General features: G+C 47.2%; 1 protein-coding gene across 3 annotated transcripts in view; it reads right to left on the bottom strand.

The window, feature by feature from the left end:
• Positions 1 to 1,097: 1,097 nt before the first annotated feature.
• UBE4B (ubiquitination factor E4B) overlaps positions 1,098 to 21,995 on the bottom strand; it is a 39,877-nt gene continuing 18,979 nt past the window's right edge. For all 3 annotated transcript variants that reach the window (XM_015821439.1, XM_029285136.1, XM_029285135.1), the window contains 20 exons: positions 21,734 to 21,834; positions 21,473 to 21,587; positions 21,101 to 21,184; positions 20,085 to 20,141; positions 19,835 to 19,951; positions 18,973 to 19,071; positions 18,635 to 18,748; positions 17,199 to 17,397; positions 16,537 to 16,675; positions 12,079 to 12,178; positions 11,836 to 11,963; positions 11,283 to 11,381; positions 9,327 to 9,562; positions 7,989 to 8,115; positions 7,404 to 7,548; positions 6,714 to 6,848; positions 5,720 to 5,911; positions 1,776 to 1,950; positions 1,480 to 1,626; positions 1,098 to 1,208 (listed from right to left, as the gene is read on the bottom strand). In XM_015821439.1, coding sequence (XP_015676925.1) covers positions 1,147 to 1,208; positions 1,480 to 1,626; positions 1,776 to 1,950; positions 5,720 to 5,911; positions 6,714 to 6,848; positions 7,404 to 7,548; positions 7,989 to 8,115; positions 9,327 to 9,562; positions 11,283 to 11,381; positions 11,836 to 11,963; positions 12,079 to 12,178; positions 16,537 to 16,675; positions 17,199 to 17,397; positions 18,635 to 18,748; positions 18,973 to 19,071; positions 19,835 to 19,951; positions 20,085 to 20,141; positions 21,101 to 21,184; positions 21,473 to 21,587; positions 21,734 to 21,834 — 2,571 coding nt within the window. In that variant the 3' untranslated portion in view covers positions 1,098 to 1,146. The remainder of the gene's footprint in view (positions 1,209 to 1,479; positions 1,627 to 1,775; positions 1,951 to 5,719; positions 5,912 to 6,713; positions 6,849 to 7,403; positions 7,549 to 7,988; positions 8,116 to 9,326; positions 9,563 to 11,282; positions 11,382 to 11,835; positions 11,964 to 12,078; positions 12,179 to 16,536; positions 16,676 to 17,198; positions 17,398 to 18,634; positions 18,749 to 18,972; positions 19,072 to 19,834; positions 19,952 to 20,084; positions 20,142 to 21,100; positions 21,185 to 21,472; positions 21,588 to 21,733; positions 21,835 to 21,995) is intronic.

Below are 21,995 nucleotides of genomic sequence, written 5' to 3' on the forward strand. Positions count from 1 at the left end.
ACACCCAACCCTCATTTCCCCCCCCTCTCCCAGAGACACACTTTTAAAAGACAGAGAGCTTGTAAGATCTCTGGCTTTAAAAGATTTTTTTTTCTATATATATATATATATATGTATATATATAACTCTCTCTATATATCTTTTAAGTCAATGAAACCCTCGTATTCCACTCCAATTGCTTTGCGGCAGCTGTTTCCATCTATAATACAAGGTTCTGGAGAAAAACCAACCCAAAAATAAAAATAACAACATAGGATATGAAGTATCTCCTTGAAACATAAAAGGGACACGTCAAACAACGTAAAATTTCAATGCGGGAGAATGAAATTTGCTATTGGATTGTGAATTAACTCTTCTTGGGGGGGGGGGTGGCTTACCAAATTTAAAAAACAAAAAAAAGATTTATAATAGAAAAATACGATCCCTCCCTTTTTAATACTCCTCGCAGGCACATTTTGCTTTCCCCCCCCCCCAAGATTCTGTCCTCTTGGGGATGGGCGGGTGTGAGAGAAGCCATTTTTTCCATAGACAGGGAAAGTTTTTCTTCACGTTAAGGAAAAAAACGAAACAAAACGAAAACTAAAAGCCGGGAGGCAGGACCGTGCGGGCGGGAGAGGTGGAGAGAAATGAAAAGGTCCGGGAGATTAGCAGCAAAACGTTCAAAGTTCCAACCACTATCAAATTAACGGAGATCTGGAAATATATTGTGTTGGTTTGTTGTTTTTTTTTTTTAAAAAAAAACAAAAACAAAAAAACAAAACGCACGCACGCGCACACGCACGCACACACCGAGGGCTGTGCCGACCCCGATCCACAACCGAATTCGGCCGTTACGCACCCCAGCCATGAAATGGAGGAGTCTCGTTTCAGAACAGAAAAAGGAACCTGCTGGATCCCACCCACAATGCTATTGACTGCCGATGCATCGCTTAAAAGTTATGTACAAGGGTTAAGCTGCGTTTGCGGTGGCGCCTCTCCCCCTTCGCCTCGCCCACGAGGTCCCAACGTCCATGGTGGTAGCAGCAGGCACTGCGTGAGCCCCGGACGAGGCGTCAACTCCCCACGGTTTTGGCATTCCCCTTCGCCTCGATCCGTTTGCCCTGCTCTCCGCAGTCGGCCTCGGCGTGTGCTGCCGGCAGGGTGACCTCAGTGATCTGGATGCTGCTTGTCCCTCATCCAAGCTTGGATTTGCTCTTTCAGCTCAGGCACTGAAAATAAAAAAAGGGGGGAGAATCAACGGGGGGGAGATCTTTAGAACAAGCAAGCAGTCCTTAAAGTCTAAGAATGGATTTTAAAAAAAAACGCTGTGGGTAAGATTCATACCACTCCCCCCGTGCGCTGATGATGTAACCGAGTTGGTTCATGAGATGTCCCCAGGAGGAGAAACAAGCTTGGAGAATACCCCACGAATCGGGAAAGACGGCAAAGAGATTTCCAAATTGCGCTCCGGATCTGAAACCCAAACTCTCTCCCAGCTACCTGGTTCCAGCATGTTTTCCGTTAGTGTCTGGCGATTGAAGGGATCCGTGGAGGAGTTGAGAAGGTGCCGGAGGATGACCGAGCGGTCCATGATGGTTCCCGATGGCAACCGGACAGGGTCAGACATTAAGGTATCCATGAGCGGATCTGAAGGGACAGAGTCAACTCATCAGCTGAGTTTTAAAGGTAGACGCTCGACAAATAAGCCCAGCCACGCCCACGCGGGATTTAAAGGACTGGTTGAAAACTATACGGCCTTCTTTTTATTCGTTGGACATGAGATCGCCTTGGCTTACCTCGGAACTCATCCGGAGCGTCGCTGTAGTCAATTTCGGCGCGGGCGTTCTTGGCTACGATTTCGTCCACTTTCTCCGCAAGCAGCTTGAATTTTTCTATTGCGATGGTCGACTTGATGCCAGCTTTCCTCATCTTTGAAATCACCTCCTCAAAGAGCTCCTTGCTGTAAGACCTCTGCAAAACCAACCGATAAAGAGCATGAAAGCCGCCACACCAAGTCAAGAGGGCACGATGAACACTCAATCTCTTCAACACGCGGACAGACTCCAGCACGGTTTCAACTGGGGAAACCATGGCCAAGCTAAATCCAAAAACATGAGGGAATTCCTGGCAATTCGGCCTTCAGACAACCAGCCATCAGTGGACACGTTGAGATAAACCGCCTTTACACACCGCTCCAATAAAAAAAGCTAAGAAGGAAACCGACAGTTCAGAACACATTCTCTCCATTTGTAAGCAGGCATTAACCCCAGACAAACAATCAAGCAGAAATCAATCCTCTTAATTAAGCAACGGCCGAGGAGAAAACTGTACACAATTAGCACGACGTTTATAAATGCGCACAATAAAATAGAGACACTGTTCTTTAAAAAAAAAGAAAATCTGGTCCCAGGAAAATCAAAATGATTTTAGTTAGATTAATTTAACGGCTGAAGCTGACTAAATCTATCTGTATCGAGTCTACCTGAACAGCTGTTATCTATCTTGAAAACTGTTCGCCCCTCTACAATTCGTCGAAGCAGCTATCAGAGGCTTTTTCAAGAGCAGGCCAGTGCTAAAATAGATCCAATTTTTGTATTTGGGATATTCTTTCTTGAAGTCTAGCTTTCTAACCACAATGTCAAAGTAAAAACACCTGATGTGTGTCGCAACCATGACACACAAGTCTGAACTCTTGCCCGTAATGTACGGTCAGAAAGACACACTTGTTTCCCCCCCCTCCCAGATATTTTGCCACATTGAAGTAAACCACTCCACGTGCCTTACGCTTATTCACTCTTGTTTTAATTTGCTGTCTGGAGAGAATGCAAACGGGAAGATCACTGGTGTAACCGTCACCTAACAACTCCAGTTTCTGACAAGTCAGCATCGACCGGAGGGTCAGAAACATGTTGCTTTCAATGAGAGTTGTCTGTGCTCCACCTAGGACAGTGGTGGCGAACCTGTGGCACGGGTGCCAGAGGTGGCACTCAGAGCCCTCTCTGTGGGGCACGCGCGCCGTCGCCCCAGTCCTAGGCCTTCAGCTGGGTTTTATAAAACCTTTTCGCTTTAGGCCTCCGCCGCCGTGTGCAAAAAATAAAAAAAAAATTCAATCAATCAATTTCAACTTCTCACGGGGGAAAAAAAAGTTCTTGCAAAGTTGGAATTGATTGATCGAACTTTTTAGTCCCACCCAGTCTGCCGTTACCATCGCAGCCACGCCCACCCAATGGGACACGCCCACCCAATGGGCCACACCCACCAGGCACTCGACGATGCATAAGTGGGTTTTGGGTTGCAGTTTGGGCACTCGGTCTCTAAAAGGTTCGCCATCACTGACCTAGGAGGAAGGGCTTAGCTGTTTCAGCACACGGGAGAGATAGATCTCTCTCTCTCTCTAGGATTCCACGGAAAAACACCGGCTAAAGGAGATTTATTGGCAACAGAACTGCCAGCCAGGAGGAATTCGGTTCGAAAGAATCCATCGCTCTTTCAGAAAAGACAGCTGCTTTGAGCAATTCTGACTTTCCTATAAGGAGTTAAGCCACCAGAATCATCTTTGGCTCCCGTTAGGTCAGCTTGCAAAACTCCTGCAGGAGAAGGAAGCCAGAATTTGCTGGGCGCTGGCCAGCTAAATGCAGCATTGCTGCAGAGGACCTGTCTCTGAGTTGTAACGCACCCAGCAATTCCAGCAGCCCCCAGAAGGAAGGGAAAAGTTGCCTCCTGGGCAGCATCCGAGGGCGCTGCGGCCAGCCCAGCTCAGGAAAAACCGAAGGGATTCGACCTTCAGTTCAGTCTCGGCAGGCGGAAGGAATAAATCAATCAATCTGAGCAGCAGGCTCACCTAGCTCAGTCGCATCTACCCACTTCCAAAAGCGATCTAAATTTATCTGCAGTGCAGTGGATCCTGAATCAGAGCACAGCAGCAGGAGGAAGTGAAAAAGGAGCATGCGCTTTTGAGATCCTTCACGATAACTGGATGTTTTCCAGTCCAATCGGAACAGAGCTGGAAGGGACCTCGGAGGTCTTCCAGTCCAGCCTCCTGCTCAAGCAGGAGACCCTATACCAAGGGTAGGCAACCTTGGTTCTTTTATGACTCGTGGACTTCAACTCCCAGAATTCCTGAGCCAGCTTAACTCAGCTTGGAAACCTCTCCCTTTTCCCTCAGCACGGCTGGCTGAGGAATTCTGGGAGTTGAAGTCCACAAGTCATGAAGGGGCCACAGTTCCGCCATGCTGGCTGAGGAATTCTGGGAGTTGAAGTCCACCAGTCATGAAGGGGGCCATAGTTCCCCATGCTGGCTCAGGAATTCTGGGAGTTGAAGTCCACGAGTCATGAGGGGGCCATAGTTCCCCATGCTGGCTGAGGAATTCTGGGAGTTGAAGTCTACCAGTCATGAGGGGGCCATAGTTCCGCCATGCTGGCTCAGGAATTCTGGGAGTTGAAGTCCACAAGTCATAAAAGAACTAAAGTTGCCTACCCCTGCCCTATACCATTTCAGACAAATCGTTGTCCAATCTCTTCTTAAAAGCCTCCAGTGATGGAGCATCCACAACTTCTGGTGGCAAGCTGTTCCACTGGTTAATTGTCCTCACTGTCAGGAAGTTTCTCCTTAATTCCAGGTTGCTTCTCTCCTGGATTAGTTTCCATCTGTTGCTTCTTACCCTGCCTTCAGGCACTTTGGAAAATAAGTTGACCCCCTCCTCTTTGTGGCAGCCCTTCAAATACTAGAATATTTCCCCCCCCCCATGCTTCTGCAAAAGACATCCCATGATAATAATTGGAGTACGGCACAGGGTCACCCACATCCCCCCAGTCAAGGAAAAGAAGCAAAGATTTGGGGAAGGGGAATATTCATGAAGTATCAGCCACACTCAAACTGCCTGGCCGGAAAAAACTTAAGAGGAATTTTCTTAACGGAATCACGCACCCTCGGAAGGACTGGTTTAGTTGAAAACTATTAAGGACATAAAGCTGAATCCAGAACATGCACAGTCCAAAAGTATTGTAATATTAGAAAGGCAGTGATTAGGTGGGGGGACCTGGAGAAAAAGTTAAAATTTGCTTTTCCTAAAACCTTCCAGAAGAGAACCACTTCAGGCTGGAAAATAGGAAAACAGCTGCATCGTTTTCCCACGTGGACCGATTCAGCTAACGCCAGACTATTCTTCCCCCATGCCCTGATTGTTAATCAGAGAGCTGGAAAAGGTATTTCAAACAAACCAAGATCCAGGTAATTTGGCACCGTCCTCAAGAATTTGCACCAACCATTTCGTTTTGCTTCAAATTTTAATCATCCAGGGATTCTGTTCAACTCCCTAGAGGAGTTGGGCGGGTTTTCAACACCTTCCTCCCCCCACAGATCAGTAGTCCTCGCTTAGCGACCACAATGAGGACCGGCAACTCGGTCGTTAAGCAAAGCAATCACCCAGGGAAACCGCAAAACTGGGCTTATGATTGTACTTCGGCTTTGCTTGACAGACCTGCGAAGGTCACAAATAGGAGAGCTGTCCGTAACGTTATTTTTTTCATCTTTTTTTTTTTTCACGATGATCGTGAATAGACACAAAATGAGGACCGTGCATTACGGAAACCTTTTGTGTTTTGGCAAAGGGTTTCAAGAATCCTGTGGGAGGATTCAGAACCTCCCTGGATAGTAAAAGTGTCTTACGCTGGGATGTCGTGGGAGATTCGGGCCACCCACCACGTCCCTTCCCGGCTGAGACTCGGGCCTGCCACTCACCTGATCATCCGCAATCGCTTTTGCGAAACGGGCACAATCCAGCTGCAAGTAGATGTCGGTCAGCTGGTCCAGAAGCTTCTTTGGTTCAAAGCCGTACTTCTCGGGATTTTCCACTTTCAGATCGCGGCACTTCGGGCCACACAACTGCTGAAGGTTGAAGTTCAGCATCGCAGCCAGCCGTGGGCCGAGCTCCTGCCCACAGGAAATGGCAGAGTGTAGGTGGGGGAGAGAATACAACAGCACTGAGACTTATATACTGCTTCACAGCCCTCTCTCTAAGTGGTTTACAGAGTCGGCCTATTGTCCCCCAACAATCTGGGTCCTCATTTTAAAAATGGAAGGCTGAGTTCAACCTTGAGCTGGCGAGACTCGAACTGCCGACAGCTGGCAGTCGGCAGAAGTAGCCTGCAGTACTGCATTCTAACCACTGCGCTACAAAGGCTCCGTTGTTAATCTAATCCAGTGGTGGCGAACCTATGGCACACATGCCAGAGGCAGCACTCAGAGCCCTCTCTGTGGCATGCATGCCATCGCCTCCCACCGTGGCCCCCTCACCAGCAGCCCCGCCCCAGAGGAGAGTTTCCCCCAGGCGCAGCCCACACGGAGCAGCGCAGCCAAGGCAGCCAGGCAGGGGGGACAAGACTCCACCCTCGTGCCCAGTCGCGCGCAGATGATGCTGCAGGGCACAGGCAGAGGGTGTGGCCAACATGGCGCTGCTGGATGATCTGCAGCGGGCCGTGGAGGCGGTGGGTGGCCCTGCGGGCAGGCGGGGTGAGGGGGTGGGGCGGTGCACAGGGGCGGTTTTGGGGCACCCGGTCTCTAAAAGATTCGCCATCACTGGACTCTGATCAAAAGGCTAATCATTTATAATATGCAACCTGGACTTTGTTGTGGATCCAGGAGAGCTGGCTCCCGGACCCACCGCAGTAGATGGCCTGGAAGCAAAGCCGAAGCTTGCTTCCTCCCAACTCTGTCCCTCTATGGTTCTACTCACAGGTCGGAGGAAAGGCTTCTGGACTTGCTTGGTGAGGATGTGAAACATGTCCACCGTTTCTGTGGCCAGAGCCAGGTAGGAGCGCGACACCCTCTCGTCCTGGGCCAACTGGGACTGCCGGGCCTGTTGCTGGTCCTAAAAAGGAAACAGCCACAGGTGGAATATTTTACCACCCGTCTGATCATTATAACCTGTAAGCCACTCCAGGAATCGGGCACGGCTGCGAGAGTTGGATCCTAAGGAAGGCTGAGGGCCGAAGAACGGATGTTTTCGAATGCCGGGGTTGGAGAAGACTCTTGAGAATCCCTTGGACTGCAAGGGGATCCAGTCAGTCGATGCTAAAGGAAATCAACCGTGACTGGTTTTTTTTGGGGAAGGACGCATATGTAAGCCGAAGCTCAAAGACTTTGGCCACCTTATGAGAAAGGAGGACCCCGAGGTTGGGAAAGACGGGAGGCAGGAGGAGAAGGGGGCGGCAGAGGAGGAGACGGGTAGATGGTGCCATCGACACGAGGAACATGAATTTGGGCAAACTCCGGGAAACAAGCGGAGGACGGGGAGAGGGGTGGCCTGGCGTGCTATGATCCAAGGGGTCGCTGACAGTCGGACACAACTTTAAACCACGTTGGACGTCAACTCCCAGAATTCCCCAGATGGGGAGGCGGTGGCTAAAACCCAGACCCAGCTCACCCTGGGGAGAAGATCCCACTGTTCCTTGTTTTTCATCTCCTCCTGCACTTCGTGGATGCGTTTGAGGGACTCCAGGCTCTCATCCAGCAAGAACGTCGTGTCGTTGATCAGCATGTTGATATAGCGAACAAATTGCTTGCCAGAGCTGGGGAAGGGGTGGGGGAGAAAATAGAAGAAGCAAAAAAAAAAGACAATTGGATGGATTTCTTAGCTCTAATCAACGAGGACGACGCCAGGCGGATAAATCTGAGCCACATCCAATCCCTGCTCAGCCGTTTGTAATTCCCTGGCATCCATTTTGCCTTCTGCAAAAGGGGAATAAGAACCTCGCCCTGTTGGGAAAATGCTTAGCACGGCAAAAAAAACAAACCCAAAAAAACCCACATTCCCACCTTTGTGTGGTACAATCGCTATCAAACCATCTTATACTGACTTTTCTTATTCTGACTTTTCTACTGCCATCAGTTTAAAAATTCATTTGGTCCTTCCTGGAGACACACCCAGCCCAGATGTGCAGGGTCCGTCCAGAGTCTTTTTCACGACTGTCCAATCCAGAACAAGCTGACACGTAAGCGTGACACTCACTTGAACTCTTCCATGAAGGTTCCATGGTGAGCTATGTTCTGCCACAAGCTTTTGAAGATGGTGCTGATGTGGTAGCGGATCGTAAATTTGTCGTAGAATTCGCTGGTGGCCCCGGTGTGCTCCACGTCTGAGAGGGGGAGAAAAAAAAAAGAGAGATGAAGAGTTGTAACCTCACTGAAATGGTTTAAGGTTTGGTATTATTTTGTTTTGTTATAGAGATAGACTGATTGATGGATGGTATATGTATAGGGTAGAGTTATATTTTATTTTAATTAGGATAAATATCGAGTAGTGGAAGAAGAAATAAGAGAGATTTGTGATAAAATGAAGGATTTAGGAGATTAAGAACTAGAATACATCTGGAAGGGATACCCGAAGTGATAATATGTTTATTTAAGGTTAAGGTGGATTATGGTAATTGTAAATTAATAAAGTTTAAAAACAGGATTAGGGTTTATAGAAATTGAATGTAGAAATGGGTTATTTTAAATATATTATATTATCTGAGGGAAATAGAGAGGGAATATTTGATGTATGTACTTGGGTTATTTTATATGGATTTATTGTTGGATATTTGACCACCCCAGCACCACGGTGTGTCCCGAGCACTTTGTTGTAAGAGTTAAAAAAAATTAATAAAATTTGTTTGTTTTTTTTTTTAAAAAAAGTTGTAGCCTCCACACACCCTCCCGAGGGTGCCAGGTTAAGCAACAGCGGCCACATTCGCACAACACCGTAAGCCAAGATGGGGCTGGGTGACTTGCAGGTCAGCAAGTTGTGGGAATCCAGTTGGTTAGAGCTGCTTAGCAACTTTTAACGGACCTCAACTCCGACGCTGGCTGGAGAATTCTGGGAGTTGAAGTCCACCCATCTTAAAACTTGCCACAACTGAGAAAAGGAGAACAGGAGATACAGGTAGTCCTCGCCTTTACGACCACAGTTCAGTCCAACGTTTCCGTTGCTAAGTGGGACATTTGTTGAGTGAGTTTTGGCCCCATTTTACGACTTCCCTGGCCACCGCTGTGCAGCGAATCGTTGAATTAGTAATACGGTTGTTAAGTGGATCGGGCTCCCCCGTTGACTTTGCTCATCAGAAGGTCGCAAAAAGGGGGACCCCAGGAACAGCGCAGCCGTCGTTAATACGAGTCGGTTGCAAAGTGTCTTGAATTTTGATCGCGCACCGAGGGGGACGCTGCGACGGGTGAAAAAGGGCCGTTGAGTCACTTTTTTCAGGGTTGGTCACCAAACGAAACCATTGTCAGCCGAGGACCGCCTGTATTGTCGCCGTGTACGGCTGCGTTGCCCGAGCGGCACAATTTGCACAATTTGTTGACCCACCTGTGTAAAACTTCATCAGGGAAGGAACCAGCAACTTGACGGAGAGCGGATGGTTCTCGATCATTTCGAAGAACTTCTGGGTCCGGGGCTGGACGGCTGGGTTGGTCATGAACATCACCTCCACCAGCTTGGCCACCAGGTAAGGGTTCCGGATGTAGTCCTGGTTGCAGAGCATCACCACAAGGAAGGTCACCAGCTCCTGAGTGCAAGGCTCGTAGAGTACCTGAGGCGAGTATCTGGACAACGGGGGAGCAGGGAGGGGGACGAAAGGAACAACGGAGGAAGGCTTGACAAGGGTAACAGCCAAAGCAGAGAGATGGCATCCAGCCCATAATAGAGCACTTATATACCGTTTCATAATGCATGTTTACAGCCCTCTCTGAGAGATTGACAGACTCAATAATCTGGGTCCTCATTTTATTGACCCTGGAAGGATGGAAGGCTGAGTCAATTTTGAGCCGGTCAGGATCGAACTGCTGGCAGTGGGCAGAGTTTAGCCTACAATGCTGCATTCTAAGCACGGCGCCACCAGGGCTCTTATAGCAATAGCCCTTAGATTTATATACCGCTTCACCGTGCTTTACAGCCCTCTCTAAGCAATTTACAAAGTCGGCCTGTTGCCCCCCAACAATCTGGGTCCTCACTGGACTGATCTCAGAAGGATGGACGGCCGAGTCAACCTTGAGCCTATCAGGATCAAACTGCTGGCAGTGGGCAGAATTTAGACTGCAATGCTGCATTCTAAGCACGGCGCCACCAAGGCTCTTATAGCAATAGCCCTTAGACCTATATACCGCTTCACCCTGCTTTACAGCCCTCTCTGAGCGGTTTATAGTCAGCCTATTGCCCCCCAACAATCTAGGTCCTCATTTTGCCGACCTCGGAAGGATGGAAGGCTGAGTCCAATCTTGGGTTCTGTCCTTAACCCAGAAACCCTGGAGGGACTTTTTGGTTTGGCCTCAAGTTCTCTTCCTTCTGGGCCTCCCCCGAGGTAGGAAGATGGAAGAGCAAATATATCCTAGTTGTTTATTTATTAAGAAAAATGTATATGGCTGCCCAGCTCACTCTCAGTGACTCCAGGTGGTACACAAAGTATACAAAACCCCAACATAAAAACAATAATCCCCAACAACAATCCCCGGTGATAACAATTGGACGTGCCATTTGATGGGCTCCACAACGGGTGGGGGTCCCCAGACCCGTTGGCACAACCCCGTCTTCAGAGCCTTGCAAAAGTGGTGTCCAAGTAGGGGCCAACCTTAGCTCTCTGCAGGGAGGGAGCCACTACGGAGAGTCCTCGACTTACGGCCAACATTTCTGTGGCTAAGTGAGACGCACTTTGCCCCATTTCCTGAACATATTTGTTGAGCAAATCACGGCAACGGTTATGTTGGCAACAAGGCTGTTAAAGTGAATTGTCTTTGTCAGAAAGTCTCAAAAAGGGGAGGGTGTGACCCACCACAAGGACATGGCGACGGTCGTAAGTAGGAGTCAGTTGCCAAGTGTCTGGATTTTGATCCCGTGACCACGGGGACGCTGCGAATGGTCGTTAAGTGTGGAAAAACGGTCATAGGGCACTTTTTCAGTGCCGTTGTAACCTTAAACGGTCACTAAATGAACTGTTGTAAGTCGAGGACTGCCTGTGGGGAGAAGGCCCTTCTTCTGGATCCCGCTAGATGGCGCTCTTTAGGAGAGGAGGCCCAAAGCATTCCCTGCCTCCCTGCTCTGGTGAGTCAGGTACATCAAACTGGGAAAAGATGGTCCTTCAATTAACCTGGTTAGAGGCAACCTGGAGAAACAGCCCACCGGTATCAGCCAGACTGCTGAAGATATCCTTTGGAAAGGAGGATTGGGGATCAAGGCAGGAGACAGTAGACCCCTTGCTTTTACTTTATTTTTATTTATCAATTGACATTTCAACCCACAAGAAATGAAGGTGTTTTTTTTTCAACTTACTGTACAATAAAAAACAAAAATTCCGCAATATCTTCCACGTAAAACTCAGGCATCGCTGCAAAGACTTTCGGGACGTCTGGGTTTAAAGGCAGTTTGATGCTGCAGACGGGAGAAAGGAAAAGAGATCCTTTACGGAAAAAAGACCCGCTTAATGACGAGCTACGACCGTAATTCAAGTCGAGGACTGCCTGTACTAGGATTGCCTCTGACGCCTGGATGTGCATTTTAGCGCAGAATTTAGATCTAAGCACAGCAGTGCACCATCAAATGTTGTCCCTCTGGCAACAGAGACTTTAGCTTAGGGGTTCCCAACTCCCAGGCCATGGACCGGCACCGGTCCACAGCATGCCACGTAAACAAGCAAAGCCCGATCCACAGGATGCAGGCAGCACGCGAAACCACGTTTCCTCCGGTCCGCGGAAAACCCTTTCTCCGCTGAACCGGTCCCTGGTAACCAAAACATTGGGGGGGCACCGCTTTAGCTGATTGGGCTTTTAGATCCCACAGTATCCCAGCCCAGCAAGGGACGGGGAACCTGTGGTGCGTAACTCACTTAGGGTAGGCGGGATCAAGAATCCGAAGTAAGAGCTGGATCACCACGCTGTAAAAGTTGAGGCACCTCCGGAGAAAATTCTCATCTAGCAGGCCGGCATCTGCAGAAGCTTTGCACCTCACCAATTTCTGGGAAGGACACGGCGAGAGCAAAATGAAGCGACACAACCTACGAGCTGTGCAAAATAGCCTCCGCCCTCCCCAGGGACGGTGCCGCAAACGCCCGGAGTTGTTAGCCACACACCTTGAGTTGGGTTTTGCATCGCTTCAACATCTCCCGATGCCGGGTAGCGAGGGGAGAGTCCTTCCACTGACTTTCGTTGTTCTTCAAGTCCTCCACGGTCCTGCGAAAAGCGGAAAGTGTGGCGGATTTGTAGTAATCAGGGCAAAAATGTCGGCGCTCAAACCATCGAAGAGGAGAACCATAAACTGGCCAGGTAAAGAAATAGAGATCATAGAGCTGGCTCCATATGCCTTCCGGGAAGCTTAACACTGTGCTGTGTGGTGGACAAGCAACAATTTTTTATTTTTTATTTTTAAAAGGGGGGAAGGTTGAAGGAGAGTGGGAAACGGACTTAATACATCTAACTGAGGAATGATTTTTTTATTTTATTTTAATTTTAATTTGGGGGAAGATAAATTGTTTTTGGAGACTGGAGATTGTATTCAATCGATCAGCAATTGATAAAGAGATGCTATAAAGAAACAAACGTGGATATTTGATCCGGGACCCATTAGGGTTAATATTTGGGATGATTTGGGATTGAAGCCACGGTAAATGTTTTTGGAGTTGATTACAAGAAGAGTTCGTTAACAGAGGGTTTTGGAATTTCAACCTTGTCTTTCTCTTATTAGCGTTCACAATTTTTATTACTTTTGTATTTTTACATAATATGTTATTGTTTTTTTTCTGTTAGTCATTTTGTTATTAATATAGTTTATAGATGACACGCTAACAATCTATAAGTAGATTTAGTAGCTGAGCAGTTTAAAATTCTTTTGGCTGGGTTCTGCAAGGGATGAGAAACCAACATTGCTGTATTATACTAATCAGCATCCAACTAGGGAGGATGTTGGGTGCATATATGTTAGTCTGTCTTTCTTTTTTTTTAAGATTTTTTTTTCTCTTTAATTTTTTTTTATTGGTTTTTTTTCCTTTTGTTTTTGTTTTAATATTCTGGCGTATTTTGTATTCTAACCTTCTTTGAATTAACTAAAATTTTCCACAAAAAAAAAAAGAGAGAACCGTCTCAAGCCAGACATACCCGAACAGTCCGGAAAACGTACAAGAAGTGATGAGAAAAAAAATGGTGCAATTAAAAAGTCGAGGCTGCAAATTCTATTTTGCATTTTACCGCGCCAAACAAAGTTGGACGCCCGTGCTTTTTTTTTTCCTTTCCCCTTTCACCCTACCCTTCTCCTTTTCCTCTTTTTCCCATTCCCAATTTCCTAATGCCTTTGTTTTCATTTGTATTTCAAAGGAAAAAACCCAATTTTAAAAAAAAATCTAAGAAAAAAAAATGGGTCGGTTTTTGTCGAAAGGCATCCGCGCAAACTTGGGATGGTCAAAATATTTATTTGTTTGCATTTATTTATGAGCCCCTCATTTATCCAGGTTAACTGCTAAACCAGCTGGCCTAAAATAACCTCATTAAAAACAAGGCTCTACCAATCAGAACAAAAGCATCCAATTCCCTGATTGTTTGCAAAATAAGGGAGGGGGGGTCCTACAGTTACAGTGGGCAGATTAGACAGCCCTGCAGATTCAGCTAAAACAGCTTCCAGGTCAGAAGTCAACCTAACGAGTTCTCTTTCAAGCTTTTGACTTCTAAATGAAGCCTTCGAAGATTGGCTGGCGATGCTTGAAAGAGATTTCAATTGCTTCTGCTCAGCAGTTTCAATAAGGCTGCGTGTGTGTTTGAGCTTACAATCCTTGAAAAGCAAGGGGGGGGGAAGGGGGCCAGCACAGGCTTTAAAAGGCACATCAGAATAAGGAATGAATATTTAATATTGCATGTATAGACAGCAGCGAGAGTAGCATTTTGCCCAATACTGGAAAAATCCAAAAGTTACCAACTGAAGAGGTTTGAATTAAGAAAAATCTTAGCATGTGCAGAAGTGGATAGGTTTGGCTTTAGAGATTTAGAGATTGAAAGAAAGATTCAAATTTATTTTAGAACATGGGATATCTTTTACCAATGGTTAGGGAGACGAACTAGTGCGAAACGAATGTGATATGCTATTTTGAATACATGCTAGTAAGAAGAATGATACGCATTGATTCATTGATAACTGCTTATGCTTATTGTTTATTATATTTACTACAGTTGTCTATCACTAGGTTAACTATTGTTAGCTGAATATATGTACCCAGACAATATGTCTGCTAAATATTGAAAATGTTATTGGGGGATAACCCCAATCCTGATCCTGACCCCACCCTAAACCTTAATCCCTATCCTGACCCTATTTTATCCCTAACCCTATAAAACAGGGGTAGTCAACCTTGGCTCTTTTATGACTCATGGACTTCAATTCCCAGAATTCCTGAGCCAGCTTAGCTGGCTCAGGAATTCTGGGAGTTGAAGTCCACGAGTCATAAAAGAGCCAAGGTTGACTACCCCTGCTATAAAACGTAATAAAATCTTTTTTAAAAAAAAGAATAAGGAACTGCCTTATAAAGGCAGGAAACCTATATAGACTGACGTAACCAATCGTTCTGCTTCTTTCTCCTTCTCAGGGTCTCTGGCAGCCCGGCCCCGCTCATTGGTGCCTACTCCTGCCCCCAAGGTCCTCGGCTACCCTTATGCTCCCACAAAGCCATCCATGCAGGCGTGCTCTGGCCGGGTTCTGCCAACGATTACTCAACCCAGTTTCAACAATGAAGCCATTGGCAAGCTCCAAGGCGGCTTTCGGAGAGAGGCGCAGAGAGAATACCCACAATGCGTGAGCTCACCGAGAAAAAAAGCTATCTTTTTTTTCGCTATCTCCCACAGCCATCTGGAGTCGCCAAGCCGTGGTGTGCCAAGTTCATCTGGGCACACCATGTTCCCACCACACATCAACACTGCCCAGAGCTGTGCAAATGCCAATCTCCACGGGCTTGAGGGGAGGAAAAAAAGGCTGGCACGCCGTTACACATCGCCCGCAGCTCCCTTATGCATACAAAGCAGACAACTCTTTCCTCCCTCTCTCTTTACTCGCTACATAAACAACGAGCCAGGATTCCCTAGAAGAGTCTTTCTCAACCTCGGCCACTTTAAAAAGGCTGAGCAAAAAAATGTTTAAAAATCTGTCAAATCTGTCAAACAAGTCTTGGAAGTGTAAACAAAAACCGGGCACTTACTATCATATCTGGTGGACATGCCCTAAAGCTGAAAGATTTGGATCAAAAATACACATAAGGTTGGAGAAAATGACTAAAAAACATAGAGATTTTAAGCCAGAATTGTTTCTGTTAAGGCATAATAGGAGGAAACTATGAGAAAGATTGTATAGACTTAATTTTACATGTATTAACCGCAGCAAGAACAGTTATTTGCCGAGTATTGGAACAATGAAAACTTACCAACGCAAGAAGAACTAATTAAGAAAATTTTAGATTGTGCAAAAATGGACAGACTGACATTAAAGATAAAAGAGAAAGAAGACTCAGGTGTATTTTAGAACATGGGAGAATTTTTATCAATGGCTAGAAAAATGAGTTAGAGAGAAAGGAACATAATATGTACTATGTAACATTGAATATGTTACGTATTCACCAGAAGTATGTAATGCTCCAACACTGGATGTTTTTAAGAAGAGACTGGACAGCCATTTGTCTGAAATGGTATAGGGTTTCCTGCCTGAGCAGGGGATTGGACTAGATGACCTCCAAGGTCCCTTCCAACTTTATTATTACTATTATTATTATTATTATTATTATTATTATTATTATTATTATTATTATATATATTAGTAAGAAGACTATTGAGCAAAGAGAAGCTTTAAGAAACATACTATTAACTAACATAGTGACTATGATAATAGAGAAATTAATCATTACTCACTGTTTTTTTAAATACAGGAACCCAGACAACATGCTGTTTGCTAAATATTAAGAATGTTATTCTATAAAAATTAATAATATATATATATATATATATATAACAAGGCAGTTTCCCTAGAAGAGTCTTTCTCATCTTCAGCAACTTTAAGAGGGGTGAGCTTCAATTCCCAAAATTCCCCCAACCGGCACGACTCAGGCTGAGAAACTCTAGCTTAGAGTATCAGCTCAGCACCTCAACTTTATTGTTACAGAATAACCAAGTTGGAAGGGACCTTGGAGGTCCTCTAGTCCAACCCCCTGCTCAAGCAGGAGACCCTATACCGTTTCGGACAAGTGGCTGTCCAGTCTCTTCTTAAAAGCCTCCAGCAAAAACCCACAATTTCTGAAGGCAAGCCGTCCCACTGATTAATTGTTCCGACTGTCAGGAAATGCCTCCTTAATTCCAGGTTGCTTCTCTCTTTGTTCAGTTTCCCTCCATTGCTTCTTGTCCTGCCCTCAGGTGCTTTGGAGAACAGGTTGACCCCCACCCCTTTTTTGTGGCAGCCCCTTAGAGATTGGAACATATCGCTCTCATTTTGTTTTGTTTTTTGCCAAAGTCTTGCTCAAATCCCCAAAACAACTAACAATGCATTTTTTATTTTTATTTTTGGTAACCTGTTCAGCTCCCGGATGGCTCTGAGTCGACGGATGTACCGACGGCAGCTCGGTAGGATGGAGAGGTGGTGGGCGTGGAGGGTCAGGAAGAAACATTCTGTGGGGAATTTTGGCTCGGAGAAGAGAGACTGATCCCTGGCTGTGGAGGGAAAAAAAAAAAGATAACGAAGACGGTAAATGAAAAAGGAGGAGAGGAAAACGAAATGGAACGCATCTGCCAGAGGATTTGAGCAGAGATCTCTGTCCTGCAAACCAATTTTTCATTGGCTTATTTATTTTTATGTTTTTATTCCCTATCCACCCCTCACCCTCAGAGCAGCTTCAGGATCCTTCGGGATGCAAAGAGAGATGACAAAAATGATAGGCGCAAAAAAAAATAATTCACGGATAAAATTACGCACCCTCTGGTCCGCGGAAAAACCTTTCTCCACGGAAACGGTCCCCGGTGCCCAAATGTTTGGGGACCTCTGGCTTAGACCTCTCCCCACCCATTAAAAACCACCTAATGCAATTAAGCAGGGGGGGGGGGGGGAAACCACTTTTCAAATTAGCCAAAGAAAGCCGATGCAGATTCCAGGGAAGGTCTTAGCCCAAACACACAAGGCCGAAAACCTGCGATGAGCCCGTGGACCCCGAACGAAAGCAAGCACGCTTCAACTCACACAGCTCCGCCATCCAGCTGCTGACATCCTCCAAGGTGGCTTTCACCCGGGTCTCGTCCGCGGGCACCATGATTCGACACCGAGGGTGGAAGATGTAGGACGGGTCGACCGTCTCCAGCTTGATTTTTGTGCTCAGCTGCTGCAGGACCCAGAGGAAGTTCAGCATGAAGCCATCCGTGGACACCAGCCGATCGTCCGCCTGCGGGCCCGACAAGGAGAAGTCAACACGAGGAGCCAGGCTGGGTCCTGGGTTGACCCCAAGGCCTCCTGGGTATTTAGGTGGAAACCAATAAGGGAGAATAGTTGGAAGCTCGGGGTTGAAATGAGGGGTCCTTGGGGTTCTCTGAGCTTGGGGGTTTTCTTGCAGACGTTTCATGACCCAACTAGGTAAGTGCTAGAAGGGAGTGGGGGTTGCGGAGTGGAGGAGGAGGAGGAGGATTACAGGGTCCTTGGTGCTTTCTGAGCTTGGTAGTTTCCTTGCAGACGTTTCACGACCCAACTAACTAACATCCTCAGTGCTAGAAGGGAGTGGGGTTTGCAGAGAGGAGGAGGGGGAGGAGGAGGAGGAAGAGGATTATGGGGTCCTTGGTGCTTTCTGAGCTTGGTGGTTTTCTTGCAGACGTTTCTTTACCCAACTAGGTAACATCCTCAGTGCTAGAAGGGAGTGGGGCTTGCAGAGTGGAGGAGGAGGAGGAGGAGGAGGAGGAGGAGGAGGAGGATTATGGGGTCCTTGCTGCTCTCTGAGCTTGGTGGTTTTCTTGCAGACGTTTCTTTACTCAACTAGGTAACATCCTCAGTGCTAGAAGGGAGTGGGGTTTGCAGAGAGGAGGAGGAGGAGGAGGAGGAGGAGGAGGAGGAGGATGATTATGGGGTCTTTGGTGCTCTCTGAGTTTGGTGGTTTTCTTGCAGACATTTCATTACCCAGCTAGGTAACATCCTCAGTGCTAGAAGGAAGTGGGGTTTGCAGAGTGGAGGAGGAGGAAAAAGAGGATTATGGGGTCCTTGGTGCTCTCTGAGCTTGGTTGTTTCCTTGCAGACGTTTCACGACCCAACTAGGTAACATCATCAATGCTAGAAGGCAATGGGGTTTGTGGGGAGGAAGAGGAGGAGGAGGAGGCCAGTTGATAAGTCCTTAGTGCTCTTTGAGCTTAGTTGTTTCCTTGAAGACGTTTTATTACCCAACTAGGTAGCATCATTAGTACTAGTCAGGATATCAGAAGCTGGTCAGGTGGATCTCAGAAGCCCAACTAAAGGATTTGGGATCTGAAAATTAGACAGGGGGCATCATACCTTTCAAGTATCCTTCCCACAATTTTCACTCTAAATGGCTCTGGATCGGGCTGCTTGAATTTTCCCTCTCCCCTTTTGGCTGGCTTTTGGGAAAGCGTGGGAGGCAAAAAGTTGTGCTGAACATCAGCTTGGAATGGCAAACTCACCTGCATTTGTGCCTTTTTCACGTTGGCGTTGACCACGGCTGCCATATAGCTGAGGGCAGCTTCCCGCGTTTCTCCATTGAGCAGAATACTGTGCAGGATCTTGAACAACTCTTGCTAAATGTTTCAACAAAGCGGAAAAAGACAGAAAGGAACCCATCTTAAGCAAAGCAGCAGTCTCTCCCACGAGAGAGAGATAAATGCAGAGAGGGAAGGGAGGGGAGGGGAGGGAAGGGAAGCAATTCTTCCATTTTAATTCAGGGCTATACATTTCTGTGTGCAAGTGACCTCCCTTCCTTAAAACGAAGTGAAAACCTGAAGTTCCTCTTCAGCACACCTACCCTGGCAGATTCCAGGTAATGTTGCAGTGACTGGCTAACGACCCGCGTGTTTTCCAAAGTAATGGTAGGCCCAGAGAAATATTTTTCGACCACTCTAGGCTGAAAGGGCAAAGCAACACAAAAATCAATTGTGAGTGCAGTTCTGCACTGCCTTCGCACACAAAACCCTGCAAGTGCGTCCATTTTGTGCTTGTTTCTCTGGCCTCAAGTACAACCTGCTCTCTCTTTAACCCCCAACCCTCCCAGACAGAAGAAAAGTAACTGTGGTGTTTGTTTTTCCACCATTCTTCTGATGCTCTTTCCCCAAAGGGCTCATTTTCATGAGGAGACACACCACGGTGGTCAAGGGTGGTCAATGTTGGTCAACATAGATCAACCATTGTCAACAATGGTCAACAGAAATCAACAGAAGTCAACAGTGGTCAACCACAGTCAACAGTGGTCAACCAATGTCAATGGTGGTCAACATAGTTCAACCATTGTCAACAGTGGTTAACTGAAGTCAACATTGGTCAACAGAGTTCAACGGTGGTCAATAAAGATTAAAGGTGATTAACAGTAGTCAACATAGATCAACCATACGCAATTGTAGTCAACAGAATTCAACATTGGTCAACAGTGGTCAATGCTAGGTGGGGAATTCTGGGAGTTGGTCCACAGATCTTAAAAGTGGCCACACTTGAACAACCCTGCACCAGCTAAGAACTCCCATTTTCCCATCAGAAGGCACCCCAGAAGCTGGCAGGAAGGATCCTTCAACTAGTCAGTCTGCTTTAGTCAAGGCAATTGTTTCATCTGATGAGAGCTACTCTTTGACTTCACGAGAGAGATTTCCCGTCTGAGCCTGCTACTCGACACTTACATCATCCTCAGCAAAGACGGAGAGGCTGAAGAACACCCCAAGGTAAGAGAGTCTCTGGAGCTCTCGGCCCATCCCGGGGCTTAGAGATTTTGGCAACCACAAAGGCAAAGAGACCACCTGGAGAGAGCAAAGAGACCCCCAAAATGAGCAGGAGGAGGGCTGGATGGGTCAGATCGCTCTGCCTCGGGCTTTTCCGTCCCTTTGGCAGAATCCCGCCAGGATTTTTTTTCTTTTCACTTTCCCCACTTACCAAACTGCAGACAGGGTGCGATTTTCCAAACTTGATCTCGCACAGTTCCCCTAAAGCCTGGGAGAGAAGAGAAGGGGAGCCCAAGATTCAGACCCCCGTTTCTGGACATTAATTACGTAAGCCCCCGTTTAATTTAATGACACTGCAAATGGGGCACTCTTTGGCTTGAAGCGCTCACCGAGGTTGGTTTATTTATTTGGAGAAAGGCAAACCTATATCCCTTCAAAGTGTAGAATCCTAGGCCTGGAAAGGACCTCAGAGGTCTTCTAGTCCACCCTCTTGGTCAAAGGGTTGTCCAGTCTATTTTTGAAAACCTCCAGTGACTTGAGCGCCCACAACCCCAGGAGGCAAGTAGTTTTATTAATTCACTATTCTCACAGTCAGAAAAATTCTTCTTATTTCTAGGTTAGCTGCCTCTTTAACAAGCTTCCACCCCTTAACTTCTTGTCCTGCCCTCTGGTGCCCTAGAGCAGGGGTCCCCAACCCCCGATCTGTGGACCGGTACCGGGCCGCGGCATGCCAGCAACCGGTCGGCACAAACAAGCAAAGCCCCATCTGCAGGATGCAGGCAGCAGACGAAACCACGACCCCCTCCGGTCCACGGAAAAATCTTTCTCCATAGAACTGGTCCCTGGTGCCCAAAAGGTTTGGGGTCCTCTGCCCTAGAGAAAAAAGCGAATCCCCTCCTTTCTGTGGGACTAGAAGACAGCTATCATGTCACCCCTAATCCTTCTCTTTGAAATACCAAAAGTAGAACTGAGGTCAGAATTTGTTTTTCAGCCATTTATGGGGGACACCCCAAACGTTAAATACAAAAACCGCAGTCTGTTAAAAAGTCTTCCTTTGTTTTGCGCTCCATTCGAACCAATGAGATATGGGTGTTTTCTTTGGCGTAGAGAAATGTTTCATTTCCACAAGGTGCCAGGCCACCTAAATCCCAAAGAGAGAGAGAGGGGGCAGCCACAGATGCGAAGCCTCCAGTTTACACAGTACTAGCAAGTGGTTCCGACGCTCACCATAAGGGGGTATTTAAAGTTGTCGCTATCGAAGGAGCATTCTTTTGAAGCAAGAGCCAGCCCTTGTAAAATAGGTATAAAGATCTGTTGAAAAGAAGGAAAAGGAGAAGAATCAGGGGGCTCCCAGCTTCCATTTGGAGAAGAGTCAGGCCGAACCAAGAGCCAGTCCTAAATTAGCGCCCGCTCCAGGGTGAACCAACCGAGGCCAGCCTGAGATGCCCCAAATCTTCAGTTTCAGAAGATTTTTTTTTAGTTCAACAGGCTAAGAATGTACAAGGACAGCTCAAGACTCCACCAAACGTGTTGGGTTTCGCTCAGGCTGTGGCACACGTATGCCCTCCCCCAGAGCTTGGCAAGGTCCTCTTTTTTTACCTGTTTGAAGACCTCTTCATCTTGGTGAGTCGTCCTCACCAATTCCTGGATGAAACCAAAGGGGAGATTCCTACAGAGCATATACGGGACTAACAGCGACTGCTGCTGGGATGACCTGGGTAGAAGAGATAGAAGGGTTCAAGATAGTCCCCCCCCTCCTGAAATAACTCTGAAGACCCAAGGTCCTCAGAGGGCAGATTCCCGAGAGGTTTAAAGGGGAGGTCGAGCAAGGCTCGCTAGGTGGCCTCCTGTCCCCCTGACCTCAGCTGCGTGAGGGATCCTTGGAGCACCAAAGCCGCGTGGGAAATGCACTGGGATCGGATGTTGCTGAGAAGCTGGCTCACCACCGGCTGGCTGCACATCTAGGAGAGGCAGAAACAGGGTGAAGGTAGCCCATCTTTCATCACAGAGAGAGAGAAAGAGAGACGAAGAGAGACGGGGAGAGAGGAAGACAGAGGGAAAGAGATATGGAGACGGAGAAGAGGGGGAGAGAGAGAGAGAGAGAGAGAGAGAGAGAGAGAGA

Source organism: Protobothrops mucrosquamatus, unplaced genomic scaffold, assembly GCF_001527695.2.
Source record: "Protobothrops mucrosquamatus isolate PMUCROS unplaced genomic scaffold, P.Mucros_1.0 scaffold1329, whole genome shotgun sequence".
NCBI lineage: Eukaryota > Metazoa > Chordata > Lepidosauria > Squamata > Viperidae > Protobothrops > Protobothrops mucrosquamatus.